This window comes from Colias eurytheme, chromosome 18 (assembly GCF_061535395.1).
Source record: "Colias eurytheme isolate Ceu_HAF_F1 chromosome 18, ilColEury1 Martin Lab GWU primary, whole genome shotgun sequence".
Taxonomy (NCBI): domain Eukaryota; kingdom Metazoa; phylum Arthropoda; class Insecta; order Lepidoptera; family Pieridae; genus Colias; species Colias eurytheme.
In genome coordinates this window covers 5,518,976-5,546,071 of record NC_142997.1, presented here as the reverse complement: position 1 = coordinate 5,546,071, position 27,096 = coordinate 5,518,976, and the positions used below count along the sequence as shown (strand labels likewise).

The following is a 27,096-nucleotide window of genomic DNA, read 5'->3' as shown; positions in this document are numbered from 1 at the left end:
TTATTTATTCTTTATTGTACATAATATACCAAACATAAATAAGCTATTCTATAATTACAATTAAGATACAATGAAAACACACGGCACATACGTACTAAAAGGCGGCCTTATTGCTTAAAAGCAATCTCTTCCAGGCAACCCTGATTGGTAAGGAATATATGCTAGAACGCGACTTGGCGCAAATTCAATTAATAAATTAAGCATTAAAATATAATTATTAATAAAAACAATAGTTATATACAATAATAACAATAAAAATAAAATAAAATAAGTATATAAATTAATATACTTACGTAAATATAATAAAATACTTACATATTTTATAAATATACATACACATAATAGTACATAACCTACTAAATACACTACATACAATACGAAAAAATAAACACTATAATATAATCTAAAATAAATATAAGCAACACATTATAGAGATAGGAAATGATTTTTGACAAGAGCTTTAAAACTTGTATATAAATTAATATACTTACGTAAATATAATAAAATACTTACATATTTTATAAATATACATACACATAATAGTACATAACCTACTAAATACACTACATACAATACGAAAAAATAAACACTATAATATAATCTAAAATAAATATAAGCAACACATTATAGAGATAGGAAATGATTTTTGACAAGAGCTTTAAAACTTTTAACATTTTCAAACTTAATAGGTATTTAAAATATAACGAAGCTTTGTGCCTTTTTTTTATCTTGTACATCTGACAAGTGACAGCTATATTACTTGCTCTGTGCTGAGTGCTGACAGCTAGAGACGTTACAAAGTTTTAGTTCAAACTTCAATATTATTATAACCATTATAACTAATTAAATGAATTTACATATTATTTTTATATTAAAGATTAAAGATGAGTCTCAAATTATCAGAAAAGAAAACAATATCAATTGACATAAATATAGGCGATCAACTAACAACAATTTCATGTGGACATATACTTGTTGAATTGATTAAGTTTATAGCTTATCAAAGACTTCAAATTCCTTACACATACCAATGGTTAAAACAACTTATAACAAAAAAGAAGGGAATGGAGGATAAAAAGGAGAGTTACAAGTCAGAAAGACATTTCCACATAGCTTCTACTGCATTAGATAATTTAGATTTCGTGTTGAAGGTAGTATTTTAAATCTCATTATGTTTTTTTATAATTGACTATTTTGAGGAACTTCTAGTTATACATTTTATGTACTATTTAAATGATTATATGTAGAAATCGTGAGTAGATCTTATTTATGATACATTTTTCAGAGCCTGTTAAAAGAACTCGGAGGAGCATCAATACCAGATGAAGTTTGTGTAGCGTTTGGTGCCACGCCAGTGTCATGCAAGGAGATATACCGTGTTCTATTACCTTCTGTGTGCCATAAACCCCAGTGCCATTCTACCCATATTGCTTCAGATCAAAAAATTCAAGGAAATGTTTTTAGGTAATAATTTTAGTAATTGTCATGTCATGAGTTTAGATAAATTTTTTGTACACTAATTGTATGCCTTCAAATTGATTATTGATGATTCAGTTTCTTACAAAATTAGTAGAATTATTTCTACCTACAATTTAAATGACTTTGTATGTAATTCTACCTGACTTTGTTTTATATACCTAATTATGTACACTAAAACCAGAACATTCAACAATTTCAGAAACTTAGCAACATCAGATAAACTCAATGAAGTGTTCTATGACAGTCTTCCACCTACAAACATGTATGTGTTCTTGAAGAAGATGAAATATAAAGATCAAAATGTTGTCTGCAATGATAGCTTTGTGCTAGTCAATGGGTACAGGATACCCAGGAGCTGTAAAGTTGTTGTTTTAAACTTAAAAAAAATAAATTATGAGAATATTGCTTGTTGCAATGACTTTTCCATATTTGGAGACACAATCAGTGAAGATTTGGATAGAGTTAAAATTGAGGATGATGAAGAATTTTGTGAAATTGAAACAACAAATGATGTGAAATGGTTTCAGTCCACTTATGTTATGAAAGGGTTTAAGGACTGTTTCATAAATGGTAGTTCAATTACCAATACTTGGCTTCAGCCTTGACAAAAAATAATAAGGTTGACCTCATTTAATGATAAGTGTAAGGCAGTAATTAGCTAATAAAAATTTAAACAATATACTACTATATTATACTATGTTAAAAAAGTATAAGTTTAAGATAAAATGATACAGATTATTATCAATACAATAACCTAATATATTATTATTTATTATCACATGGTTGGCCTTATAAAATAAAAATATTCTTAGTTAATTTTTCCTTGTTGAATTAATTAGAAATAATGTAGCTAAGGAATAAATCAAGTTGTAAATGAAAAATCATTATATGCATCATAACTTTTATTGCTCAATGTTAAATGGTCTGATTGTTTGTAGTTTAAAAATAATTGTTTGTTAAGAATTATTATTTTTTCTTAATCCTAAGCATAAAGATTCCAACATTGTTAAGTTTAAGTGGACATATGATTTAACATTATGTTATATATGTTGCAGTCAAATTGTATTATTTCACTGTTTACAAACGCTTGGTATTTTGTAATATGTCTAGAATTCGTAATCAGAAGTTTTTGGTTTGGATAAGGGGGTGGGTTAAGTTAGGTTTGTGTTTTTTTAACTACAAAGAAATAGGAGCCCCCCGAAGTGGGGATCCATTGGCTCGCGACGGTCTTTTTGTAGAATTTTGGAAAAAGTACAATTTGCCTGCAACATATGCATAAGTAGCAAATATTTTTTTATAATTAAATATGACTTGTGCCATTAACTAAAGCTGTATTTTTATTAATATTTTAAATTGTAACAAAATTATGATTTGTTTTTATGGTCATCAATCTAATGTAATAATTTTTAATGACCGCCTCCTTGGTACAGTGGTTGACGCGTGAGCGTAGAACCGAGGGATTCTGGGTTCGATTCCCGGTGGAGACGAAGAAAAAAAAATGTCTCGGTCTGGCAGGACACAGAAGGCTGATCACCTACTTGTCCCTAAAGAAAATCGATCAGTGAAACAGATGTATGAATAACGCATCTGCCCCTTACCCCACTAGGGGACACGGGACTTCACTTTTTTTTTCAGACTTCAGCATATTATTATTACTTAAATAATTACATTGTTATTTGTAACTAAATCTCTATCCATGATTGTATAAAAATATAGAACATTTGTCCAGTTTCTAAAACAATTTCTTAACCTAATATCACAGATTAGTATGAGTAGATTGTTGTTTATAGATCACTCCATTCAAACTCAAAGTTTAATATGATGCACTTCAGCTTTTCCATCACTAAATATAGTCCTATCTCTGAACATAACACATGTTTCATTCAATTTTTGTGTAATAGATCTTGGTGCACAATTTGTACAAGATGTATATGCATCATTAAATTCCACTATAAGATTATGTCTTCCCCCATTTGGTCCAACAACATAGTTACATTTTATTTTCTTTTTGACCATATCCCTTAGACAGCATTCTAAGAGCTCATAATGTTCCAACCAATAATCTCTTGGCAGTTGTTGAATTCTTATATTAAGATACTCGGTCAGTATTCCAGTTATTAAGATGTCATCTATCCAAAAGTAAGGGTGATAAGGAGCTTCATCACAAATCATAGCTGCCGTTTTCGGATTTGTTATATAGTACCATCCAGATAAATATGATGGGTATTTCTGTAATGGATATTCTTCATATGTAACGTACCATTTATTTTGCTTCAATCTTATAGGTAAAGTGTTGTTCAACATATAGCCCAGCATGAATGGATTTTGACTGTTGTCAGGGAGTTTGGATAAAAAGTTGTGTGTTAACTCAAAATTAAATACAGTATCATCATCTACTTTGAGAATGTAAGAGGCTCCATTACATTCTGATGATGCATATTGTAAACCCATTAGATTTTTGTATGTCAAGTTTCTATAGTTTTCATAGAAGGAGCCTTGAAGTATATCACCAAAGGTGTTACTCTCATCCAGTATTGCTTCTTGTGTTATGTATCTACAAAAAGAAGATAACATTAAGCTTTATGAGTTATTGCAAATTAATCTCTTATGTATAAATGAAATTTATGGTTACTAAAATTCAGTTTATTAGTAAAATTTAATATTTACCTTTCAGTTTTAGGAATTCTGGCTAATAAAAAGAATCTTGTTACATTCCTTGCTCTCAGGTAATCTATGGGCATTGATCTTCGATGTGCACTTCTCAGTTCAACATGGCCCACATATGAAGTTACAATAATGACAAACTTATATGGTTCTGAAAATAATATTATTATTATAAAAAGGTTTGTTAATATACAATATTTTTAACCATTTAAGTACTTACTTAAACATGCATTCCAAGGTGTGATCATATTATTTTTTACATAAATTTGATTTTGTTGTAGAATATGTACTGTGTTTTTGAACTCTAAGTTTGAAGTTCGGTATATCCAGTATAGGATTAATAAGATAATCAAGATTTTTAAATAATGATACTTCTTTATCCATCTTAATGATGTCATTTAAGTAAACTAATTTATAAAACTTAAGTAACTTTATAAACTGAATGGATTTTGTTTTTGAAGGCTGTATCAATATGATGCCATTCATTTGATGACTAGTGTGTTTAGTTATTTTCCTTCTGATTACTTGAATAATATATAATTTATTCAAGTAATCTTAATATTCCAAACTTATGAAATTTTAATTCAAATAATAATTTAATTTGTCTAGAGGAAAAATTGACAGGTGTGTGGCTGGATTGTTGTTGTTACTCTTAGATTAAACACCTAGTTGTTACTTGTTGATGTTGATGCTCAAGGTGGCAGTTGACATAACAATGTCAGTTTTTCCTTTTTTTTCTTCTACAAATTTGATGTTTTAGACGGGAGGGTTTTCCATTTAAATCTGGTTGGGAAGGGCTGGTTCTTCTACATACACCCGAATGAAAATGAAGCCTCTCTATTGGGTGATGCCGTTAACAAAGAGAAGAAAATAAAGAAGTTTGTGTGAAAAACAAGCTGATGAGTATTTGGTAAGTAATTGTATCTATTTTGAAAATTCTTGTCAAAAGATGCTGGAGACCTGAGGATACAGAGTTGCAAATATAAAAAAAGAGCGTGTGTTCCGAGCACACGTGTCAGAAGTGAAACTTTTTTTGGCAAGATTCAAAGATACCAAAATCGCCGCCTTAGTCCATGCGGTATTGCCATGACGCGACATTTAAATTTTACTCTGAAGTCTGAACGCGCATATAGAAGTTTCACTTCAAAAAACTATATTTCTTGTACTGTCGCTTTTATTATTTTTATACTTATTTTATAATTCTGATTCTCTATCATTTTTCTATATCATTATATATAAAGTTATCAGGGTATGCACTTGTTTAAATATATACGGTAAAATTGAGGAACCTCCTTTTTTTGAAGTCGGCTAAAATAACAAACTACGTGGGATTTCAGCTTATGTTGTTTATCATCATATCAAAGTGGATAGCGATGAATAATTCTCGTTGTTTATTAGCAACAAATATTTGTGCATGTATTTGTGCAGGTATTATGTATAAGTTAAGGCTTATACATGCGCTAATAACCTTGACCATACTTGACGGATCTCAAACCTCTCCCGCTGCACCTTCTTTTTTCCTCGCATTTTGTATTTAAAAAGATACCAATCAGTGAAACAAAAAATCCTCGTCAGGGACTGTTGTGTAACTGATAATTTATTAAACATAAAATTTTCAGAACTCTAAGTCAGCAGGTTACGAAGTTTATAGAGTATTTGCGGAAAAATCGATGACCACGGCACATTTTTTTTCTAGAAATCTATTAACTTTGGAAAAAAGTCCTCGCGAGCAATTAAAGATCAAAGACCATCCTATTTTATATATTTTTTTCGGTATTGTGCTTTATGTTGTACCAGACTTTATAGAGGTTGAACATAGTCGAAATTGCCGGGTAACGCCTTAACGACTCGACGCAAGCGCGTGGCTAATTTAGATTTACTAGAACTATTGCACGCCTCATAAGCGAAGCGTTGAGGTGGGTACTACTGTCACTTCGCGCAAAACATCTGATTTTTCAAACTTAAAATGTCTTGGTTAGGGAGCCAGGTGCAAATTTGGTTCATTATTTCCTCTCAAGAGATAATTCGTCAGACGCATGAGAGTATAGTATTATAAAGCCTCGTGAACGTCAGCTGGCGCTCGGTTGGGGGGGGTGAGCGGTTGTAGCCTCCCACGCACATAGGAAAAAAAATACATTCATTCATTCATTTCCTCTCAGCTAAAAATTTGTCAAATTGTAGCTAACCCAATATCTCAACGAAAAAAAATAGTCAGCTGGTTACAACATGGTGTATTATACGTCAGCTGGTGTCTCGAACATGAAAGTTAAATTTAAAGAAAAATTTATTTTCCGTTATTTCCTCTCAAACAAAAATTTACCTGATGATAGCTTATATGTAACTGTGGATAAATATATATGTCAGCCGGCTGTATCTTGGTGGAAAAACCGTCAGCTGATACGGGAGGCTACAACCGCTCTTCCCCCCAACCGAGCTCCAGCTGACGTTCACGAGGCTTCATAATACTATACTTTGATGCATTTTACTAATTACCGCTTGAGAGGAACTTGGTCATAAAATCTGCTGCTGGCTCCCGGACCATATCATACATTGCACTTGTAAGATAATACATACACACACATATTAAGAAAAAACACTATTTTTAACGTTCATGATATTTTTGATGTCATTTTTGTTATTTAAACTAGTTAAAAAACAGTTTAAAAAAGTTCTGTCTTGGACGTCCGTGTGTCTGTATGTGCGGATCCTTTTTCTTGTTAACACGATAGCGACCGAAATACTTTACTAATCGAGTCTTTTTTTTTTCTCTTACGCTTGAGTATGCTCAGGAATAGAACCCTTTCATTTTTCAGGGTCTGATTCGATGTGGTTTAATTGTTATTAAATAAACAAAAATAATAATTAATAAATATTTATTAAAAAAAAATTATGAGGCGTGCAATTTTTTTATCTTCTATTAACAGTGTAAGTCGTAATTGATAGCAATTTTGGTCATAGTTTGCATACAATTTTAAAGTTTTGCAAGGCTGCTCTACCCACGTTTTCACCGTCCCTTACACACGTATATAATATATCACAGCATAATGGCGGTCGGCTGGAACCGGCACGTGACGGAGTTCGAGGAGGGTGGCACTACACGCACGGGCAAGGCATGGGAGACGCGGCACACGGACGACGTGCTCGCCGCCGCCGCACGGCACCCCATCACGCTCGCCACGTCGTCCTATAATTCCGAGCTGATATTCTGGAAGCTGGAGACTGGGCAGCCGTATCGGTGAGTGGTTAAGTGTTATGTAGGATTGTGATGATGGCACATTGTGCTAACTGAAGAAATTCCACCTAAAATGAATTTATAGCGTTCGGAAGCTTTAGTCTTTAATTTCTTATTGGATAAAACGATCGTTAAATAAAACACAATTACACACAAACAATTACAACACAACATGACACAATACAATACAACGCCACGCAATGCAACGCAACGCATTACAACACAACACAGACCCATATAACATTTATTAATAATTTTTTGCTTGATTCCGCAGACGATTCTCGTGTACAGAGCCGATGCTTCGCATAAAGATGCAATACAACAAACGAGCCGCGTCACCGCACGCCACCACTGCCGGAAGTAGCGCGCACCGCGGCTCCTCCATACTGCGCCGCCTTAGGTAAACATTACCTATCAATGTTTTGCGTAATAAAAAAGAAGTTTTTTTTTTACTTCTAATTAGTTAATGTCATTTTGTCCACTTATATTGCACAGTATATTTACCTGTACTTTTACAGAGTAAATACGTAATCAAGTTTCTGTAAAATTATGTACGCAGTAATTGTTAAATGAAAAAAAAAACAACAACAGCAGACACGTTTTTTTTGAGATGTGGAAACATCAACAAGATGACTTATAAAAGAAATTCAAAAACAATTTCTTATTTCTGAATTTACGGATTTAATTCAATTACAACATGGCAGGCTTCAATAGCTTGTTCTATACTATTGTATGTACAGCATGGGTGGTGCGCGCGAGTCTCTAATCGACGCAGCGTCCGCGATGGAGAAGGCGCGCGCGCGGCGCGTGTCCACGGTGAGCCTGCCCGCGCGCGCTCAGCGCATGCGCCAGCTCGCAGTGCACGCCATGATCTTCCTGCAGACGCGACCATGCCATATGCGTGTTGGTAAGCCTACATAACATTTATGAAAATTCTAATACAATTGACTTTGACACATCTTCTATAAATTCTACATGATTCAAAGATATTTCTGATTTTATAGGCTGAATGGCTTAATTTTTTTGCCATCCATTCTTGTGTGATTTTAGGAAAGGATCGTAGGGAAATCATTAAATGAATAAAACCATTGGATAACTTATTAGCTTCATATTCACATTTAATTATTTTTTCCAGCATCGCTAATGGTGTCCCTGGAAAATGGACAAATCCAGTGCTGGTCAGACCACCCAGCTGGCGGTATCCAGAGCGCGTTCCAGGGCATCCACACCGCCGGGGACTACGTGTCGGCCTTCGCCACCGACGTTGATAATAATTACCTGTTCACTGGGACCACCGTGGGATACATAAAAATTTGGCTCATGACGAACTATCTAACGCTCGAAAAGGTAGGTTATTCAAATTCAAATATTCTTTATTTGCATCAATACATATTATATAGAACTGTTTATCTTTTATCTATATATTCCACTTTTGATTTCATTAAAGAAATAATAGACGTACTGCTCATTTTTTTAAATTGCCATACACAAATGTGCATAAGTTTTCATAAAGTTTTTCAACCAAGACATTCTTTATTCCTATACCAAGAGAATATTATAATTTCATATCTTATTTTCGTTGGTCGTTGCGCAGGAGCACGTGAGCATGCCACAGCTGCGGCTCAAGTTCCCGTTCCTGTGGCGCGACCGCGTGGAGGGGCGCGCCAAGCGCAGCGTGCGCGACCAGTCGCTGCCGCTGCTGCTGAGCTCCGCGCGCGCGCACCTGCGCTGCGTCACCGCGCTCGCTTATGTCGACCACCTCGAGCTGCTGTTTAGGTAACCTGTGTCATATTATAAGGACAATTTTGTATTTCAGTCGGTAAAGTAAGAAGTTACAAATAAATACGTAAAATACAAAAAACTAGTTTTGTATTTCAGACGATAAAGTGTATGTTGCTGTAAGTTGAATAAAAACGATTTGTTCATAGTTTACCTTTATATCACGATTACTTCATTTACTCTTTTCAGGATTCACGGTAATTTTTTTACTCATGAGTCTGACTCGTGCAGCAGCAGCTCCAGCCAATAACTTTTAATAATCGCTGTACATTGAATTAATTGCTAATACATATAATGTGTGTGTGTATCAGCGGCTCATCAGACTACAGCGTGCGTGCGTGGCGTCTGTCGGGCGAGTACGTGGGCACGCTGGGCAGCTTCGTGCCGTGGTCACTCGACGTGCCACGCTTCCCACCTGATGTGCGCAAAGTCGCCAGCTTCACCACTTTCAAGGTCTGTACATAAGTACATAATTGAATAACCTAACCTATAGCTCCGTATAGAACCAAACGCAACACACAAGACCACTTATTTGATGACATCCATATTCTGCTACTATTCAGTTAGATTTTTATGCGATATATGGCTATATGGCTTTCCTTTTATACACATATTATATTACATATTAAGTTTTCATTCATTACATACATTATATTTTTGTTATGAATATTTCGATTATTATGTCGCTTAACACCAATGTAATAAACATCATTTAGGTGTGGCGCAGTGGCTACGTGTCCCGTTACGTGCCTGGGCAGGTGGAGGTGGACAAGCTACGTGACATCACCGAGACGGAGCTGCGCACGCGCACGTTCGGCGCACCGCCGCCACAACCGCTGCTCGGCCGATATTTCAACTTGCCGCCAAGACCAGAACAACCTACTGCTATTGTGCTTGATGACTCGCTGCCTACCGTAAGGATAAAACTCATTTAGTACTTAATTAAAGATTAATTTTCTTTCAAGTTCTGACACTACACCACACGCATGCCTATAGGCTATAACTGTGAGAGAACTATTTCATGCGGGTATGATCCTCAAATTGATTAATTACTTAATATGAAAGAAAATTTAAAACTTAAATGTTTATCCAGATTTTTTTTCCATTTATTACATTTTAATAACTTTATTTGTATACGCTTAGATACCGCTATACACGCACCTACGCATGGCGTCAACGCAGCCAGTGCGGCGGCCCGCTACGCCCGAGCTAGTTCGTGCCACGCGCCTGCGCCGCACCAACACGCGCCGACCGCACTTCGAGTCACACACGTCCTCTTAACGCAAATGTTGAAAACGCACGTGCTATTTAATTAACGCAGCCGGTGCGGCGGCTCGTACGTATTTCAATCAAGGCTTCTAATGAAATAACTGAATTATCCTTAGAGCATTAAACCATGCTTTAAGGAATTATCCATTTGACTTCCACATGTCATCCAGCTTATGTATAGAATCGCTTCAATAATTATAGGGCTCTGTGTACGTCACGCTTAGTTTATGTATTTTTACTAGTTAAAGTGGCTTTAAAATACTATGCTTGCTTTGGATCTTATTGCTAACATGCAGCTTAATCATTGTGTTGTCATATGCAGCAAAACTATCCCTCTAAGGGTGCTTATTTCAAAGCTGATGTTATAATATTACTGTTAAAATAAAAGTTCCAATTTAAATCTTGTTTCATTTACTTTATATATTTTTCTAAAACTACATTATTTTATTGCTAATAATTATATCTAAAACTTAGGTAAACTAACTTATGAAATTCTTAAAACGTATCATAAATCTAAATTATTACATTAAAATGCCTATAAAAGCTATCTCAACTTCCCCCTGAATTTCTCACTTTTGTTGATTCCCCCGAGTCGGTTGGCGCCCGCTGCATCCGCCAGGTCCTGCAGAGCGTCTAGTTCGCGGCTGCTCAGCGGCAGTGGGTTTCCTTCTATCACAACACGCACCAAACCCGGCTGCGGCTTCCTCGCTAGATTGGACTGATACCGCATCACCTCCACCAATTTCTTTATGCTCGGCTGCTCTAGATAGTTATGGGACAAATTCAGATACGAAAGGCTCATGTTACCGATCGAGTATAGGTACTCATTCTTATGTACGGTATCCCTATCACAAAACGGATCGTTATATGCGCCGATCAGGTCGAGAGTCATCATCTCGGCTTTTAAGGCGACGTTATCCGCCTGGCTCGGTCGGGAGCTAACGAGCGCAGTGCGTGGCGCTTTGGCGGGGGCTGGCATGATTTTCTTTCGTCCCGTACTGCGCTCATCGATCGACTTGCGGTTATGGAACGTAGTGATCAATTCATTGTAACATTTCGTTTAAACTTCCTTCTGTAGCTTTATATACTGTATGTTTCGCATTCGTTTCGATATAATCTCTTCGTATGTCATTGAGAATTCCATAAGACTATGAAAGATGGCTAACGCTCCCGTATTCGTTATGTGATTTCCAGATAGATTGAGGAAACGTAGCTGCCGATTACTTCGAAGCATCGTTGCTAATGCTGTGGCGCCCCCGTCCGATATAGAATTAGAAACTAGAGATAAAACGCACAGAGTTCTCGACGCTGGAAGGGGATACACCCAACTTAGCAGCAATTGCAGCACAATCGTCATCCTCTAGTTCACACCGATCGAGACTCAAACATTTCAATTGGGTTTGATATTCGAGTAGCAAATAGTAGTTGCGTTGCAGTACTGGAGAATCATTGAGGCATAGTTCTGTGATGTGCGATTGTGAAAGACAATTGGTGATCTCATGTAGGGCGTAACCGTTGATCGTGCTCAACCGCGCGTATTGATATTTTATTAAGATATTAGGGTTGATATGGTATGCACAGAGTAACAACTTTGAGGAGGAGTCTAGGAATAGTTGTTCGTTGGAAGAGCATCTCTATGAGGCGGCCAGCAGTGTCACACACGGCGCAGATGCACACGATTTCCAGCACTCAGGAATACCACGGGAGATTCTATTTTTTCTGGTGACATTGGCGTCGGAGATGTGTTTTGCATTATGGATTTCTCTCGGATTGGTTTTTTACTCTTTTCTTGTGCACTTACATATTCCTCTAAAAACATTGAAATAAATATTAAAACCTAGATTTTGAAAAATTACAAATAAATAAATTAATCAAACGCATATTCACGTAAATAAAAATAGAAAACACAGACTAAACGCAGGTATTAACGACCCCTCTAAGGCAATTTCAAAATCAACCATATTTTTTAAGTATACTGGTTCTGCTAAAGATTTATAGTTTCATTTTATATGCTAGTGTTATGTATAAAAAATGTTTTTATTGAAGCAAATACATTCTAATAAAGGATTATCTTGTAAAAAATAATTTACAATGTGACTTAGTCGATTGTTGCAATTACCGACCCATAAAAACGGCTGTGAAGCTATTAACGATTTTTATGCAGCTATTCCCGATCGTATGTGAGAGGAGGCCTTTTTCCAGCAATGGAATGTATAGAAGCTAGTGATGATGATGATTGCCGATCTTAATAAAATGAAATAAAAATACAAATATATTCGTATTTTTTTATTATAGTTATTTTTAATAAAACAAATGAGTACTTCTTAGTAATGAACTAAATAATTATAAACTTTTAAATTAATCAACATAATACTATTAATATATGTACATATTATATTAAATTAAGGATTTCAAACTCTAGGATATTTATTTCCTTATGCTATTTGATTGATTGCTTCGGCGAGTTGTGTTTTACTGTATACTTTTCGCCGCTTTTGTGGCTCCATATTTCTGGAAAAAAATATAATTATATGTTTTATGTTAATTTAACCATGAAGAAGCATTTTTTAATAGGCACCTATTATGTCATAAAAGTAGTAAAAATATATTTGCACGCTCAACTACGAGCAGAATGTTTAAGGATCAATATTATCTATATCTACAAACATCCTTATTCTACATTCTGCAAATAAAGCAATTCGAATTTGTAGATGAGAAACTAAACAATCTATATTCGATCGGTAATAGCTTCTTATAGTTGCTATTGCCGACCCACATGGGTCGGTAATAAAGTATGTAAGTATAAACTTAAATTGTATTACCGACCCATAAAAAAAATGGTTATTTTAATTCATTTGACCATCAGACTATAAAATAGATTATAATAATTGATTAATGTCATACAAAATATGAACAAATGCATATTGTTTAAACAAAAAAACCATGATTTACTACTGTAACTATTCGATACCGATCCTCGAAATATATCATAACTTTGTATAAATTGACAACGCTAAAAAATAAACACTAGACAAAAAAGTATAGTCGTTAATAGATTTTTATGAAGACTCATATCTTAGATTTAAACTGGTCCATAAAACCACTTGTGTGAGTGCGATACAATAACATAAAAGAAATTTAAAACAAAAAGTTACGTTGCTGCCATTGCCGACTTATGGGTCGTTGATACTAGGGTTGTAACGGAGGCCTACTTAGCGGAGGCGGAGGCGGATGCGGAGGTGAAGAGGTTCGCCTCCGCGGATGCGGAGGTTAACGGAGGCGGAGGCGGAGGTGAAATTTGTTGGGAAAATTTATAATTATCGTCTAAGTACTTCTACAAAGTACTGCCAAATTTCACTAGCTTTCGGCTTCATCACGTTATTTAAATAACAATAACTAATAGTTACGCACAAAATTACTTAAAACAATCACGGCTCAATTGCAACTACGCGGTACCGAACGCTTTGACAAGTTGATTCCTGTTTTTCATTCACTCACACTCCCACCACCCGCTTGGCCGTGTTCCCGCGGCTTTAGCAAACTCTCGACCATTTCACTTGAAAACACGCAGCCGAGCGGCCGCGTCGCCTAGCGTCGCTCCTTGCGCGTTGTTTGTGATCGTAAATGAACTTCCGATATGACTCCGCATAAATTTTGCGGAGGCGGATGCGGAGGCGGAGGTTAAATTCTTTGCGGAAGTTCCGCAGTAACGGAGGCGGAGGCGGAGTTCCGTTACAACCCTAGTTGATACCTGCCACGACTTAAACTGGTGAAGCTAACACCGTCCCATTTTTATTTAAAGTTTTATCGTTTCAAATTACTTTTTATTAATAAAATGTTGTAAGAAATGAAAAGTTGACACTTAAATGCATTGACATTTAGTAATATAAATTAAAGTATAGATGTCATTAGTTTGTAAATGTCTTAAAAAGATAAATCACAGTACTTACCCGAAGGAACAACGGAACAGTACGAAACGTCCTGCGTCCACGCTACCCCGCAGCAACTTACGTATTTTAACTCTTTTTTGCACAGTAATTCACACTAACGTAAAAGTATACGATGCTCAAGTAATACATTCGTGTATAACTTTGCCTACCTATAGCTAGAATAGTTCTGGAAACGTTTAAATTTCGAATTACTTTTATAGGTCGGTAATACCTTCAGATTTTCGATGGGTCGTTGATAGCTGCGTTTACCCTACCCACATTTTCAGTTAACATTATAAGCGATTTGAGTAGTTCTGTAGCGCTGAATAGAATGTGGAGAAATCTCCTCTAGGCTCTAGATCTAACGTCTGGACCAATGTCAAAAATTACTTCACCAATGGAAAATACGGTGCCTTAGCTTATTTTATTTGTACCACGGGCGAAGCCGGGTGAATTGGTAGGAACTGAAATAGGTATTATGAGAAAAAACTAAACTAACCCAGAATTCGAGTTTCTATTTTCACATCAAAAGAAGCTTGTAATTGTTTGCAAGCATAGGGCAGGAAGGTTATAAGATCGAAAGGTGTGGGTCTTGTTTCTTCTACCATGTTATTGAATATTCAATGAATCTAAAAATATATAATATTTCATAAAAATTAATATGCTTGTATGTTTTTACAAAGAAGAGTTAGTTATGAACTTAGATCATTAATTAATGGATGGAGTACGCTGGCAAATGTTCTAACTAAACTTTCTGCTGATTTTGGTGCGGGGAGGGTAACTCACACTGATGAAACACAATGAAACATAATCACACATTCACAAAAATAATTTGTGTCACGAAAGTCGTAAAAATTTACGACCTTTTAAGCGACGAGTTTTTAAATTCAACTCTATTAAAAAGTTTATAAAGATTAAATTTGTATTTCTTTACAAGATAGTCTCGAAAGGAATGCGGTTCATTAACGCGTTTTAAATTCAACTTTATCTCCTAGTTCATAAAGATTAAATTTGTATATTTTCTTTCCATGATAGTCGTGGGGCCGCAGCAATGATCGAGTAAACATGACTCGATTATTTGTCTTGATCATATCGCTAAACGATACATCGACGATTATTAGAAATTGCATTTAATTAGAAATGTACGTTAAAAAAATAAAAATATATATACAAATGAAAGGTTATTCCATCTTTTTTAATATTCGACATGTTTGAATTGCTTCTGCAAGACTTGACAGTACAAAACGGCATTTTTAGCGGAGCACTCGCAGACGTCCTTTCGATGACTTACGAATACGCAGAGTGCTTGTAATCGATTACGCAAGTAGTTTTTATGAAAGCATAAGATTTTTCGATGCGAATAATCTTATACCTCGGCAAAAGGGGAAACGCCTGCGAGTGTTATCCATTACTTAATGATCTAAGGTTATGAAAGATGACAAAAGTGATAATTTATTTTTTAAGCCAGTTCAAAATATTATATCCTCGGTGAAATTTAATTTTTGTTATAGAATGAAAATAAAACTTTCTTAAAAGTTATAAATGCAAAGCTCAAGGTGCTTAAGGTATGCGCTACCGACTCAGCGATATTCTAGGGTTAACAGTTGGTGTAAATCGTCGAACCAAATTTTTTAATCTATCCTGTATTACAATGTCTGTAGTCTTAACGTCAAATGTCAGATTGACGTTCAACTGTCAATCTGGATGTGTTTTCAAAAATTGGCAGAATTGTATTGTACTCAAACAAAATTGCCACCCTTCGAAAAAATTTAATTGAATTGAATTGAACTTGCGTGGTTATCGATACGTTTTATTGATTGATAGTAAAAACAGTTGTACGTGAATCTTTGTTCATATACATAAATTTATTATCAACAATCGCATATATACAGTAGTAAGGTTAAAACACAATATGGGATCCAAAAAACACAAGAAAGAATCTAAAAAGAAGAAGCACAGGAGTAGGTCACGCTCGCCATTAGATGGCGAGGAGCGGGAACGAAAACGCCATAGAAAACACAAAGATCGCAAGAAGGATCGCTCGCCCGATGGTTAGTATTCTCATTTCTTAATTTTTACAAAGCGCTAATCTCCGAGAATGATATTCGTATAATAACCTCTACATGAAACAAATTTATAGTTTAACTTGGGAATTGGTTTGAAATCAACTCGAATATGATTGCTGGAGATAGCGTCTTATATAATTGACAAAATAATGGCAAATTTTGCTCGTTTTCAGACTGGTGGCATTCGAGATAGAGCTCATCCCGAGTGCTTCTACATTAAGGTAGGTATTTAATAGAAACGGCATTCAAAAGAAAATACCAAAAAGAGATACTTAATCATTACAGTCTTAAATCCTCTGTAAGTAAAACTACCTACAACTCGTAAACACTTTTTTTCTGGTGATAGATAGAAATCTGTGATTTTTATCGTTTTTGTTTATTTACTAGTGAATTGGCTTATACATTTTATAGAATTGATTGCAATCTGTCTGTCTAAAGAAGAACAACACATCTCCTTTTAACATCATAATTATTTAAATCTCCATGGATATTATTTTGATAAATTAACTCAAATGCACATAACAATGAAGACTACAATTGAGCATAAATATACTGTATCCAATATGTTAGCACAAATGTGCTAACATATTGGATACAGTAAAACAGAATTATTTAATAAAATAAATATTTATTGAATATAAACACATCCACAGAAAATTTGTAAAAATATCGGCTAAGTTTCACTTTGATCTGAATACTTTTAAATCATACTTTAATAAACTTATTTTTTAAATTTACTCCTTGCTAAAAAGTTGCTTACTTAAATCAATACATATAATAAAATTCTAGAACAGTGGTGTCTGTACAATGAAAATATATAAAAAAAAATTAGCAGGGGTTATTACTAAATCGATCCCAAACCCAAAACTATCGTTAAAATTTTTTTTGTCTGTTTGTCTGTTTGTCCGTTTGTCTGTATGTTTGAACACGCTAATCTCAGAAACGGCTTATCCGATTTAAATGCGGTTTTCACTTATATGTTGTGGTAATCTTCATTTAACATTTAGTGTTTATTTCATGTCAATCGGTTTATAAATAAAAAAGTTATGACCATTTAAGTATTTACGGCGAACATTTGCTACTATTATACAGTGTACGATAAAACGTAAGTTATCTTTTATACGCTACAGTTATTTCTATAAAATGTCCAGGTGATCACATCGAAAGTCCCCAAGAGTGGGGTGGGGGTGGGGGGGTAAGCTGAGGTAGTAGGGGGGAGGGGTCAAATTAAAATTATGCTTATTTTTAGGTAAATTTTATACATAAAATGTCCTTTAAGTTATGTCGTATTATAATATTTTTAACCCCCGACGCAAAAAGATGGGTGATAAGTGTTTGACCGCTATGTGTGTCTGTGTGTGTATCTGTTTGTGCCACCGTAGCTCGCTAGCAGGTAATTAGATGCGGTTTTTTTGTTAGGCAGCATATTTTCCGACGCTGGTTCTTAGATAAACTGTATCAAAATAGGTTAATCCATTTATTATACCTAGGTATTAGGGATGTAACGATACCGATACAGATACCGATATATCGGCCGATATATCGGCAAGCCGATATATCGGTATCGCCGATAATAAATCAACCGATACCGATATTTTTTTATTAAATTATTTCTTTTCTTTTATGTTTTTGCATTGTATTCATTCATATTGTTTTATTTCTGTTTCTGTAATAGTGTTAAGGAAGAGCGGAACCTCCTGACACCAGCATTTTATTTGCTTACTAGGAGTGTTCCAATCACAAATTTGTTTATGTAAAGGAAAGAAATAAATAATTTTGAATTTTTTTAATTTTTAACGCGATTACGTTTTTAAAATCGTTTTAGTCGGGTGACATGTTCATAAACTTGTGTCACACCAAAACCTCACGAGCGCGATCGCAGGTATAACGAGAGAGAGACGGACCGATCTCCCGTTTCATCTCGAGCGCTGCCACTGCATTATGTTATCACGTAAACATCTCGATCGTAAACCTACTTTACAAACAACCAATTTTTTTGATATCAAATAATTCAAAAATCCGCGCCCAATGAACGATGCGGGAGGCCGCCCGCGCGTGCGCACTTTGTTTTCTGAAAAAACTCTACCAATACTGCCGTCCTTTAACTAAAAAGCCGTTAACCCTCAAATGGTCAATTTTCAGTTTTAAATGTAGGGTGATAGAGTTCAGAATTCTCTATCTTTCTGTCTAAGAATCATTTCTCTAGCATTAATAGTTATAAATATATGAAAATATTGTAAGCCGTTAAGTGTCACAATTTTCAGCGATTCCATAACTTGAAAGCGTCTAACCAACACTACTTCGCTAAATTTCCTTAAAAGTACCTTAACCGCCAGATTTAATTATTATTTTTTAGCTTTTTACTTGACTAAAAGTACGTTATCAGATTATACTTGACTATAGGGACGCAAAAGGACTATAACTGCTTTATGATATGCTTTCATATAACGATTCCAATGGAAATCCTTACCTTATTTGCAGTTACTCGCCCTTAACGCTTTTTTAGTTAAGTAATTTTATTTAGGAAAAATTCTAATAACACTTTTTTGCTTAGCTACAAAGCAGCTAACCCTCATTTTTAAGCTAAAAGGCAGTTATCCGATTCTGGTGATGCATCAGTTTTGGGGATGAGAGTGATGATGAAATAATGTCGCTCCCAAGCAGAGTACCGATTGTTTTTGATTTTCTTTTACAAGACGTATTGTTTCTGATCAGGTTTACTAAGTTTTAAACAATCTAGCAGCTAAATTACGGAAAATATAACAAGTCAAAGTTACGAAAATTTGGTAGGTAATGGTTACGACAGTGCGAACTTTTATTCGTACTTCTCTGTTTAGACTCTGATTTGTCTCTGTAACCGAGAAAGAGAAGAAAGACAGTCTGTACTATTTAATTTTTAAAACTATTTATTAATTATGTAATTTACCCCTTGGGTGGAATTAGTAATCGACTGTCAAGCAATGTACTAGAGATGGTGATACAAAAATTGTTAGGAGTACACTACCTTTGACCCGCTGACGGGGAGTCCATTTTGCAACTATTGCTATTTTTTCTTATCTTTATATGTATTAGATTATTAAGATTTGTATTTTATTTTTTACATAGTAGCAAATAAAAAGTTTTCTACCTCCTGCTATTTTCCACATATTCTGATTTCTGGTATATTATATTTTCTGAATGTGGATGAAAGAGTCTTCTAATCATTTGATAAGCGGTTCTACATTATTTATTAAGAGCATCCCACATGTAAGAGCTTGAAGCCCTATTGAAACCAGGGTTTTATTTTTTCAAAAACCTTGTGCACAAGTCTTAATTTTTTTTTCAGGAAACGATTTATGTTTATATGTTTGTGGTTCTATATGTACTCACATATCCGTGACTCGTATGATGGCTTCGCAGAAGAATATTTATAAAATAACGTTAAAATTGCAATTCTAAATGAATATACGGTTCCAAAAAAGAAAAGCGAGAAGATTTATCTCAATCTTAACCCCTTAATGAGCCACTGTAATGAAATAAACGTGAACATGACGAGAAATAAAGGTTAATTTTATCGAAAACTTAAAAGAGTCATTTAGTAAAAGAGTTTAAAATACTTGTTACTCACAATAAGACGCTAAATTTAGATAGTGTTTAAATCCTTAATACTTAAACCTAAAAGCTTTTGATCCTTTTCCTTTCCATTGGTTGATGGTTGACCTAGAGGATGTAATTCCCGAGAGCAAAGCCTCAGACAGCAGCAAATTTTTAACATTAGTAAGATTAATATTTAGTACAACTATATAGAATCATAGTACAAAAGCATCCAAAAACCCTTAAACGCTGATTATAAAGTTTTTGAAATTTAACTTAAAACGAAAGTCATAGCTTAAAAGTAGTTATAGTAGCTTAACGACGGTTTAGGTAAGCATTTTATTACTAAATAAAAAAAAATCACAAAATGAAAATAAAAATACTAAATTACTTAGCTAAAAAGTCGCTATGGTATGTGAACGGCCGTCTTGTCCAGTAAATAGTTAAAATTTTCAGATTATTATGCTGAACTAAACGAGAAAAAGTGAATTTAAAAATAAATTATAACAGTTTCTGGGTAAAAACTAATATTTATATATAATTAAATGTCGATCGATGTATCTCACAATAATTATTGTAAGTGTCATAATTTTTAAGAAATAACGATTTCCGTGTTTTTTGCCATTTACTCGAAACTCACTTCGTGGGCTTAACGGCTTTCTAGTTAAAGGACGGCAGAATAGTAAACTTTTATTAGGTACTGATTGTATGTGTATTACTTAAAGTTTAACTGACTTCGTAAAATAATAATACTAAAATTAATGGTTTTGTTGTTTTTTGATTTGGCATTTTTATTTAAAAGAATACGATTAACAGTTGTCTCTGTTAAATGTTGGTAACTTTTTATGCATAATTCAATATTTATTTTTCTACCAAGCCATCGATATCGGTATCGGTATCGGTATCGCCGATACATTACTACAAATATCGGTATCGGTATCGTATCGGCAAAATCATGTATCGTTACATCCCTACTAGGTATACATATAGAGGTAAAAGTAGGAATGAAAATAACTAAAGTTATCGAATATACTTTGATATATTAAATGAAAAGTAAACGACCTATCAGTAACAATAATATTACGATTATAAATTTCGTGGCCAGAAATAATTTAGTTTTAAAAAGCTAACCTAACCTAACCTAACCTAACCTAACCTAACCTAACCTATCCTTTTCCACCTTATAGAAATTTTTCCTGACGTATAGAAATTTTCCTGGCTTATATAAATTTTCCTGACGTATAGAAATTTTCCTGGCGTATGGAAATTTTCCAGACTTAGAAAAATTTTCCTAACCTAACCTAACCTAAACTATCCTTTTCCACCTTATAGAAATTTTTCCTGACGTATAGAAATTTTCCTGGCTTATACAAATTTTCCAGACGTATAGAAATTTTCCTGGCGTATGGAAATTTTCCGGACTTAGAAAAATTTTCCTAACCTAACCTAACCTAACCTATCCTTTTCCACCTTATAGAAATTTTTCCTGACGTATAGAAATTTTCCTGACTTATATAAATTTTCCTGACGTATAGAAATTTTCCTGACGTATAGAAATTTTCCTGGCGTATGGAAATTTTCCGGACTTAGAAAAATTTTCCTGACTTATACGAATTTTCCTCATCTGTATAAATTTTCCCGACGTATAGAATTTTTCCTGGCGTATGGAAATTTTCCGGACTTATACGAATTTTCCTCAGATAAAATTCATTCATTTATTCCTACTTTTACCCCTATATCAAATAAATGGATGAACCGATTTTGATAAAATTTGACCATTTGTTTCTGACAGGTCGTCTATGCCTGGAAAATATCCGGAAAATGCGTGAAAATGTCCGAAAAAAGCGTGGGAAAATGCCCGGAAAACGAAAAATAGGTCGACTTAACCTGTAACCCTGTATATAAAACCTGGGTAAAAGTGGGAATGAAAAAAACGAATGTTGTCGGTTATACCCAAGTGATATATCAAATGTAAATAGACGACCTGTCAGAAACAAATGGTCAAATTTTATCAAAATCGGTTCATCCATTTATTTGATATAGGGGTAAAAGTAGGAATAAATAAATAAATGAATTTTATCAAATATACTCAAGTGAAGTATCTAATGAAAGACATGACGTGTGACATGAAGTACAATAAGAAATATTTTATCGAAATTGGTTCATCCATTTATTGGATATAGGTATAAAAGTGGTAATAAAAAAATGAATTTTGTTAAATATACCCAAGTGGCTTATCAAATGAAAGGGCATGACATGACGTGAGAAGTATAATGAGGCATATTTAATCAAAATCGGTTCATCCATTTATTGGATTATAGCGGTAAAAGTGGGAATGAATAATCGAATGTGGTCAAACAATATACTCAAGCGGCATATCAATTGACGTGTGAATTACAATTAGTCATGTTTTATCAAAATCGGTTCATCTGTTTATTGCATATAATATTGGCACCTTAGGGTTGATATAGTGGGGATAAATAATCCAAATGGAGCACCAAACGTGATATGTCGTGTACATATAAGTACAATTAGACATGGTTTACATCAAAATCGGTTCTGCCATTTACTAGGGGTGAAAGGGAAAAGTTGAAAGTCTGTGAAAGTAGAAGGATATGGGAGCGGGAGGATAGCCACATCCTGGAGATTTTGAACTCTTCTGTAACAAAGTTTTATAGCTCAGTTTAGTTTTAATTTTACTAACAGTTACTTTATGTTATTATTTATTTTATTTCTTAACTGTAAAATAATCTGTAAGTACTTATAATTTAGTTGTTTATGGTAGTACGTGTTTCAAGACGTGTTTACTCAATAATTGTGTGTTAAGTAGTAACTACTATGCAGTCACTATTCCACGCGGACGAAGTCGCGGGCACAGCGAGTACATAATAATTTTGCATTGAAATAATGAATTCACTTTGAAAGTATTTTTAAAAAATCAGAACTGATTTACACTGAGTAAATATATAATATTCTTTATATTTATCACACTTCTATGCAATTGTTTTATCTTCTTAGATGAATGAAGATATTGGACTTATTCTGTTTGATTTATTTTAGCTTTTCCCCACAATATCAAGTAGGAACAAAGCTAATATTTAATTATTGAATTTTTAATTATGAATTATTGTAACACGCTTTAAATAACATTGTTGTAGTAATTGTACACATTTTGTTGGGTTGCGATCTGCTCCCGAAATTGATATGTCGCCTATTGGTCCGGCAAGATCGTGACCTGTTGTGTGTATTTAATTTAAATAAATCCATACTAATATTATAAATGCGAAAGTAACTCTGTCTGTCTGTCTGTTACTCAATCACGCCTTAACTACTGAACCAATTTGCATGAAATTTGGTATAGAGATATTTTGATACCCGAGAAAGGACATAGGATAGATTTTATCCCGGAAATCCTACGGGAACGGGTTTTTCTTTGTAAACGTGGGCGAAGCCGCGGGCGGAAAGCTAGTAAATAAATAAAGCCATTTATATGTTACTAGCTGCGTCCCTCACTTTCACCAGTGTGGCTCTGCTTCTGATGGCCTTAGCATGATGATATATAGCCTTTAGGGTGTTCAAACAAACTCTTCAGCTTTATAATATTAGCATAGATTTTAATGGTTGATTGCTGAAAATCCAAATTTAAAAATCAAATCTATTTCATGTTGAGATGGTAAATTTCTTGTGAAGTGTGTAGGAAATTGAAAAATAGGATTATGTCCTGTATACATAATACTACTAAAATACATAATATTATATGATTTCATAGTTGGTTCTTCCTAGAAAACTGAAGTTATGAGATTTTTATTCATTCACTAGCGGTCTGCCCCGGCTTCGCCCGTGGTACATATTTACGTTTTCTCTACATAAAAACCATCCTGGTACTTCAAGGAATATAATAAAAAAAGAATTATCGAAATCGGTTCAGCCGTTCTCGAGTTATGCGCTTACCAACACATTTTGCGATTCATTTTTATATCATTCATATATAAAATAAAAACAATATTCCATACTATAAAAATCATGCTGAAAGAAAATTACAATTTGTTCAGACTGCAAGATATCCTTTTCAATGTACAATTTATTTTTCCCGTTATTTATTGTCTAAAATTTGTTAAATATATAAATGATAATTGATTCCCGATTATACAGTCTAATTCTAATGTATTCAAAGTATTGAGCAAATTTTTGTCTTTAATTGAATGACATGTATATTTTGTAGTTAATCGTTTACATAATTTTGTTATAGTTGAGGAAGTACCGGTGAACTCGCACCTGCAGTCGAAGGAAGATCGATCTCGTTCCCGTAGCACGAGCGCCGCGCCCAGCCAGAAGGATGATAGAAACAGGTGATATATTGTTTAGATACTTGTTGTGATATTTTAATTAAATGAATAATTGTCCGTATTTATGCAAAATGGAACCACTCGACAAATTTCGTTTTTTGCTTTTATTGAAGAATACTCATCCAAAAGTGGTCTAAATTCTTATACAAACAAGAACCACATGATTTTTACGTTGGAAACAAGGTATACTAAAAGCAGAAAGGAACCACCAGCAACAACGAATAATACCATATTAAGCAAAACCGAACCACAGCACCACGGGACTGCTTTGTTCAAACAAATAAACGATATTACTATCATGTCATTTTATACAAAACAGATCCACACCTACTTGGTACCATTATACATTACACATATTTCTATTAATAACAATTATTTTTAATACACAAAATGGAACCAGGTTTCTGTGGTATGGTTATGCGTAAAATAAATACATAATTTAATTATAATTTTTTATTGCAAAATAAAACCACAAGCATTCGGTTCTATTATGGCATAAATAAATATTGTAAAACATTCTGAAACCCATCATCGCTATATGGAACCAAATGCCTTGACTTGTTACAATGCTTCTCATCTTTAAACAACGTATTTCATTACTTAAATAGCTCAAAGTGCAAAACTCCAATTTTTAAAGTAAAACGTCTAACATCTGTCAATATAGGTGACATTCAGCGAAGTAGTTCGAATACGTGACGGTGTTTTTTTCCTCCGCGAAGTAAGTTCTATTGTTTTTGTTAATTACCTTTAAAATTAAATGTGAAAATGTTTAGTAATATTTATTTATTATGTATTAAATTGTCATGTGTTTGGTGTTTTTTATTTGTATTTTTTCTATGTTAAGTATTGTGATTGTCAGTTGTAATAATGTGTTATTTTTGTGAATAAATGTTTGTCTATTGTTTATTGTCTATAATAAATAAATAAGCAAGCAATGGGAAGAAAAGCATTGGAGACGAACACCGAAGATAATAATGAAGATACAACGGGTAAGTAGTTTTATTTAATGCATTTAAGTACTTATTGAATCTGAGATGCAGGTACGCTTTATCCACTTTTGATTCATTCCCGATTGTGGTGTGATTTTAAGAAGATAGTTCATTAAGTAAGTACAAGAGGAATCCTCTGTGGATTTACGTATTTTAACGACAATGTCGTTGTTCACGAAGGCGCGGCGAGTCGAATTAAGAGATCATTTTGTTACGATTCATCTGTCATTGTGAGATGAAACTACTAAAGTCTAAACCTTGTTTTAAAAATAACTGTCGATGATCTAGGTACCTACCTACTATTTTGGTAAAATACGTTTAGATGTATTTCTGATGCCGCTGTAACAACAAATACTAAAAAAAAGAATAAAAAAAGACGTGTGGCACTCGGGGACTGCCGCGGTAAAGCTATTGCATAGCATGCCTTCAAGCCACACCTCCGAGCCCGTCGGAGTGAGGTTTTTTCGTTACGGAATTTCTCGATTCAGTCCCCGCGCTCAAGGCCCGCGATAGAAGCTATGCAATAGCTTAATAAATATTTAAGAAACTCCCATACAATAAGCCGTGATTTTTTTGCCGTTTTTATAGATAATGGTACGGAACTCTTCGTTGCGCGAGTCCGACTTAGCCAGTTTTTTGTACATGGCGCATGTACATACAACATACTTAGTCGTCTAGTAGGGACACGGCTTTATAAGAACTAATAATATTTTGCTGTCGCCATATACCTACGTATAAAAGCCACGCGGCTTTATTGTTTTGATTTAAAGCTTTTTTTCTTTTTATTACTGAAGATAACGAAGAACCTTATACGTCGCTGCCTCTGGAGAAGCTTTCTTCACCTTCTAGCGATATTCAGTCCATATTACATCTCATTCCACAAGATGCACAGTTTTTATAACGGTCTCATTAGTGATGATGCAATAGAAGACCACATAGATGGACTAGACACGGTGGATTTCGAAATCCAATTTGATGATAACGTCGAATAAACGTCCTATATAAGTATTATTTTATATATTTTATTAATTAAAGCTTTAATTACGATATTATAAATACATAGTTTCATTTATATCATTAAATCCCTGGGATGTGGTTCCTTTTTGTATAAGAGAAAACCTATCAATTGATAAATGTTAAAAGGAACCACATGCACATTTTCTTAATTATCTAGAAAGTTTAAGAATATTCAGAGCAAATTTATATACACATACTTAAATAAGTAATTTATCAATGAATTTAAATAAAATAAATTTTAATTTTACTTCATCTGACAGAGCTGCAAATGTTTTTGTAAATCCTTTAATATCTCAGAAGTGCGTTTTTGCTGGGTGGTTCCTTTTTGCTTAAATACGGACAATTATTGTTTCAGTTAGAAATCTTGAGAATATTGCCTTTCATCAGACTTTGAAAATTGCTAAGGCAAATCGTCTATGATTAAAAATGCTTGCGGCCAAATTTTGACTGGCAACCTAGTCGATATATCATCATGTTTCATCAAAAAAACTATGAACACACTAATTCTGCGGTGGGATCTTTTAAACTATTACAATACACATGTGCGGACTTAAAGTACTGCTGGTTTTAAAAATTGACTGATTGAATGTTTTTCTGAAACAAGTGCAGCTGTCTCACATACCGCATTAACCGCTTAAAATTATTTAATATTTACTATAATCACAAAAAACACTATTGCAGTGAGAAAAGCGCGGAGGCGGAGAGGTCCCAATCTCCCGTGAGCGCTCCGGCCAACGCACAAGAGAGGCACGA

At 34.1% G+C, this 27,096-nt stretch overlaps 4 protein-coding genes and 1 long non-coding RNA gene across 5 annotated transcripts; 3 read left to right on the top strand and 2 right to left on the bottom strand.

The window, feature by feature from the left end:
* The first annotated feature begins 838 nt into the window (after positions 1-838).
* On the top strand, positions 839-2,807 carry LOC149900647 (uncharacterized). Its single transcript, XM_090112169.1, has 3 exons — positions 839-1,151; positions 1,286-1,464; positions 1,679-2,807. Exons 1-3 carry the CDS (start codon positions 885-887, stop codon positions 2,082-2,084), a joined length of 852 nt encoding a protein of 283 aa, XP_089968295.1. The 5' UTR covers positions 839-884; the 3' UTR covers positions 2,085-2,807.
* A 155-nt stretch (positions 2,808-2,962) lies between these two features.
* On the bottom strand, positions 2,963-4,834 carry LOC149900646 (beta-1,3-galactosyltransferase 5-like). The gene is made up of 3 exons (XM_090112168.1): positions 4,364-4,834; positions 4,147-4,294; positions 2,963-4,033 (listed from the first exon to the last, which is right to left on the bottom strand). The coding sequence occupies exons 1-3, from the start codon at positions 4,539-4,541 to the stop codon at positions 3,286-3,288; spliced, it is 1,074 nt and encodes a 357-aa protein (XP_089968294.1). The 5' UTR covers positions 4,542-4,834; the 3' UTR covers positions 2,963-3,285.
* LOC149900645 (WD repeat-containing protein on Y chromosome-like) lies at positions 4,256-10,777 on the top strand. Its single transcript, XM_090112166.1, has 10 exons — positions 4,256-4,322; positions 4,904-5,053; positions 7,184-7,378; positions 7,650-7,775; positions 8,116-8,282; positions 8,511-8,722; positions 8,970-9,151; positions 9,466-9,607; positions 9,871-10,068; positions 10,298-10,777. The coding sequence occupies exons 2-10, from the start codon at positions 5,043-5,045 to the stop codon at positions 10,433-10,435; spliced, it is 1,371 nt and encodes a 456-aa protein (XP_089968292.1). The 5' UTR covers positions 4,256-4,322; positions 4,904-5,042; the 3' UTR covers positions 10,436-10,777.
* Positions 10,778-10,935: 158 nt separating this feature from the next.
* Positions 10,936-15,238, bottom strand: LOC149900644 (uncharacterized). Its single transcript, XM_090112363.1, has 2 exons — positions 14,585-15,238; positions 10,936-12,232 (listed from the first exon to the last, which is right to left on the bottom strand). The coding sequence occupies exon 2, from the start codon at positions 11,400-11,402 to the stop codon at positions 10,968-10,970; it is 435 nt and encodes a 144-aa protein (XP_089968489.1). The 5' UTR covers positions 11,403-12,232; positions 14,585-15,238; the 3' UTR covers positions 10,936-10,967.
* A 1,023-nt stretch (positions 15,239-16,261) lies between these two features.
* LOC149900643 (uncharacterized) lies at positions 16,262-27,057 on the top strand. Its single transcript, XR_016457726.1, has 4 exons — positions 16,262-16,403; positions 16,592-16,639; positions 24,241-24,340; positions 27,025-27,057. It is a non-coding gene; the product is annotated as an uncharacterized LOC149900643 (long non-coding RNA).
* The last annotated feature ends 39 nt before the right edge of the window (positions 27,058-27,096 follow it).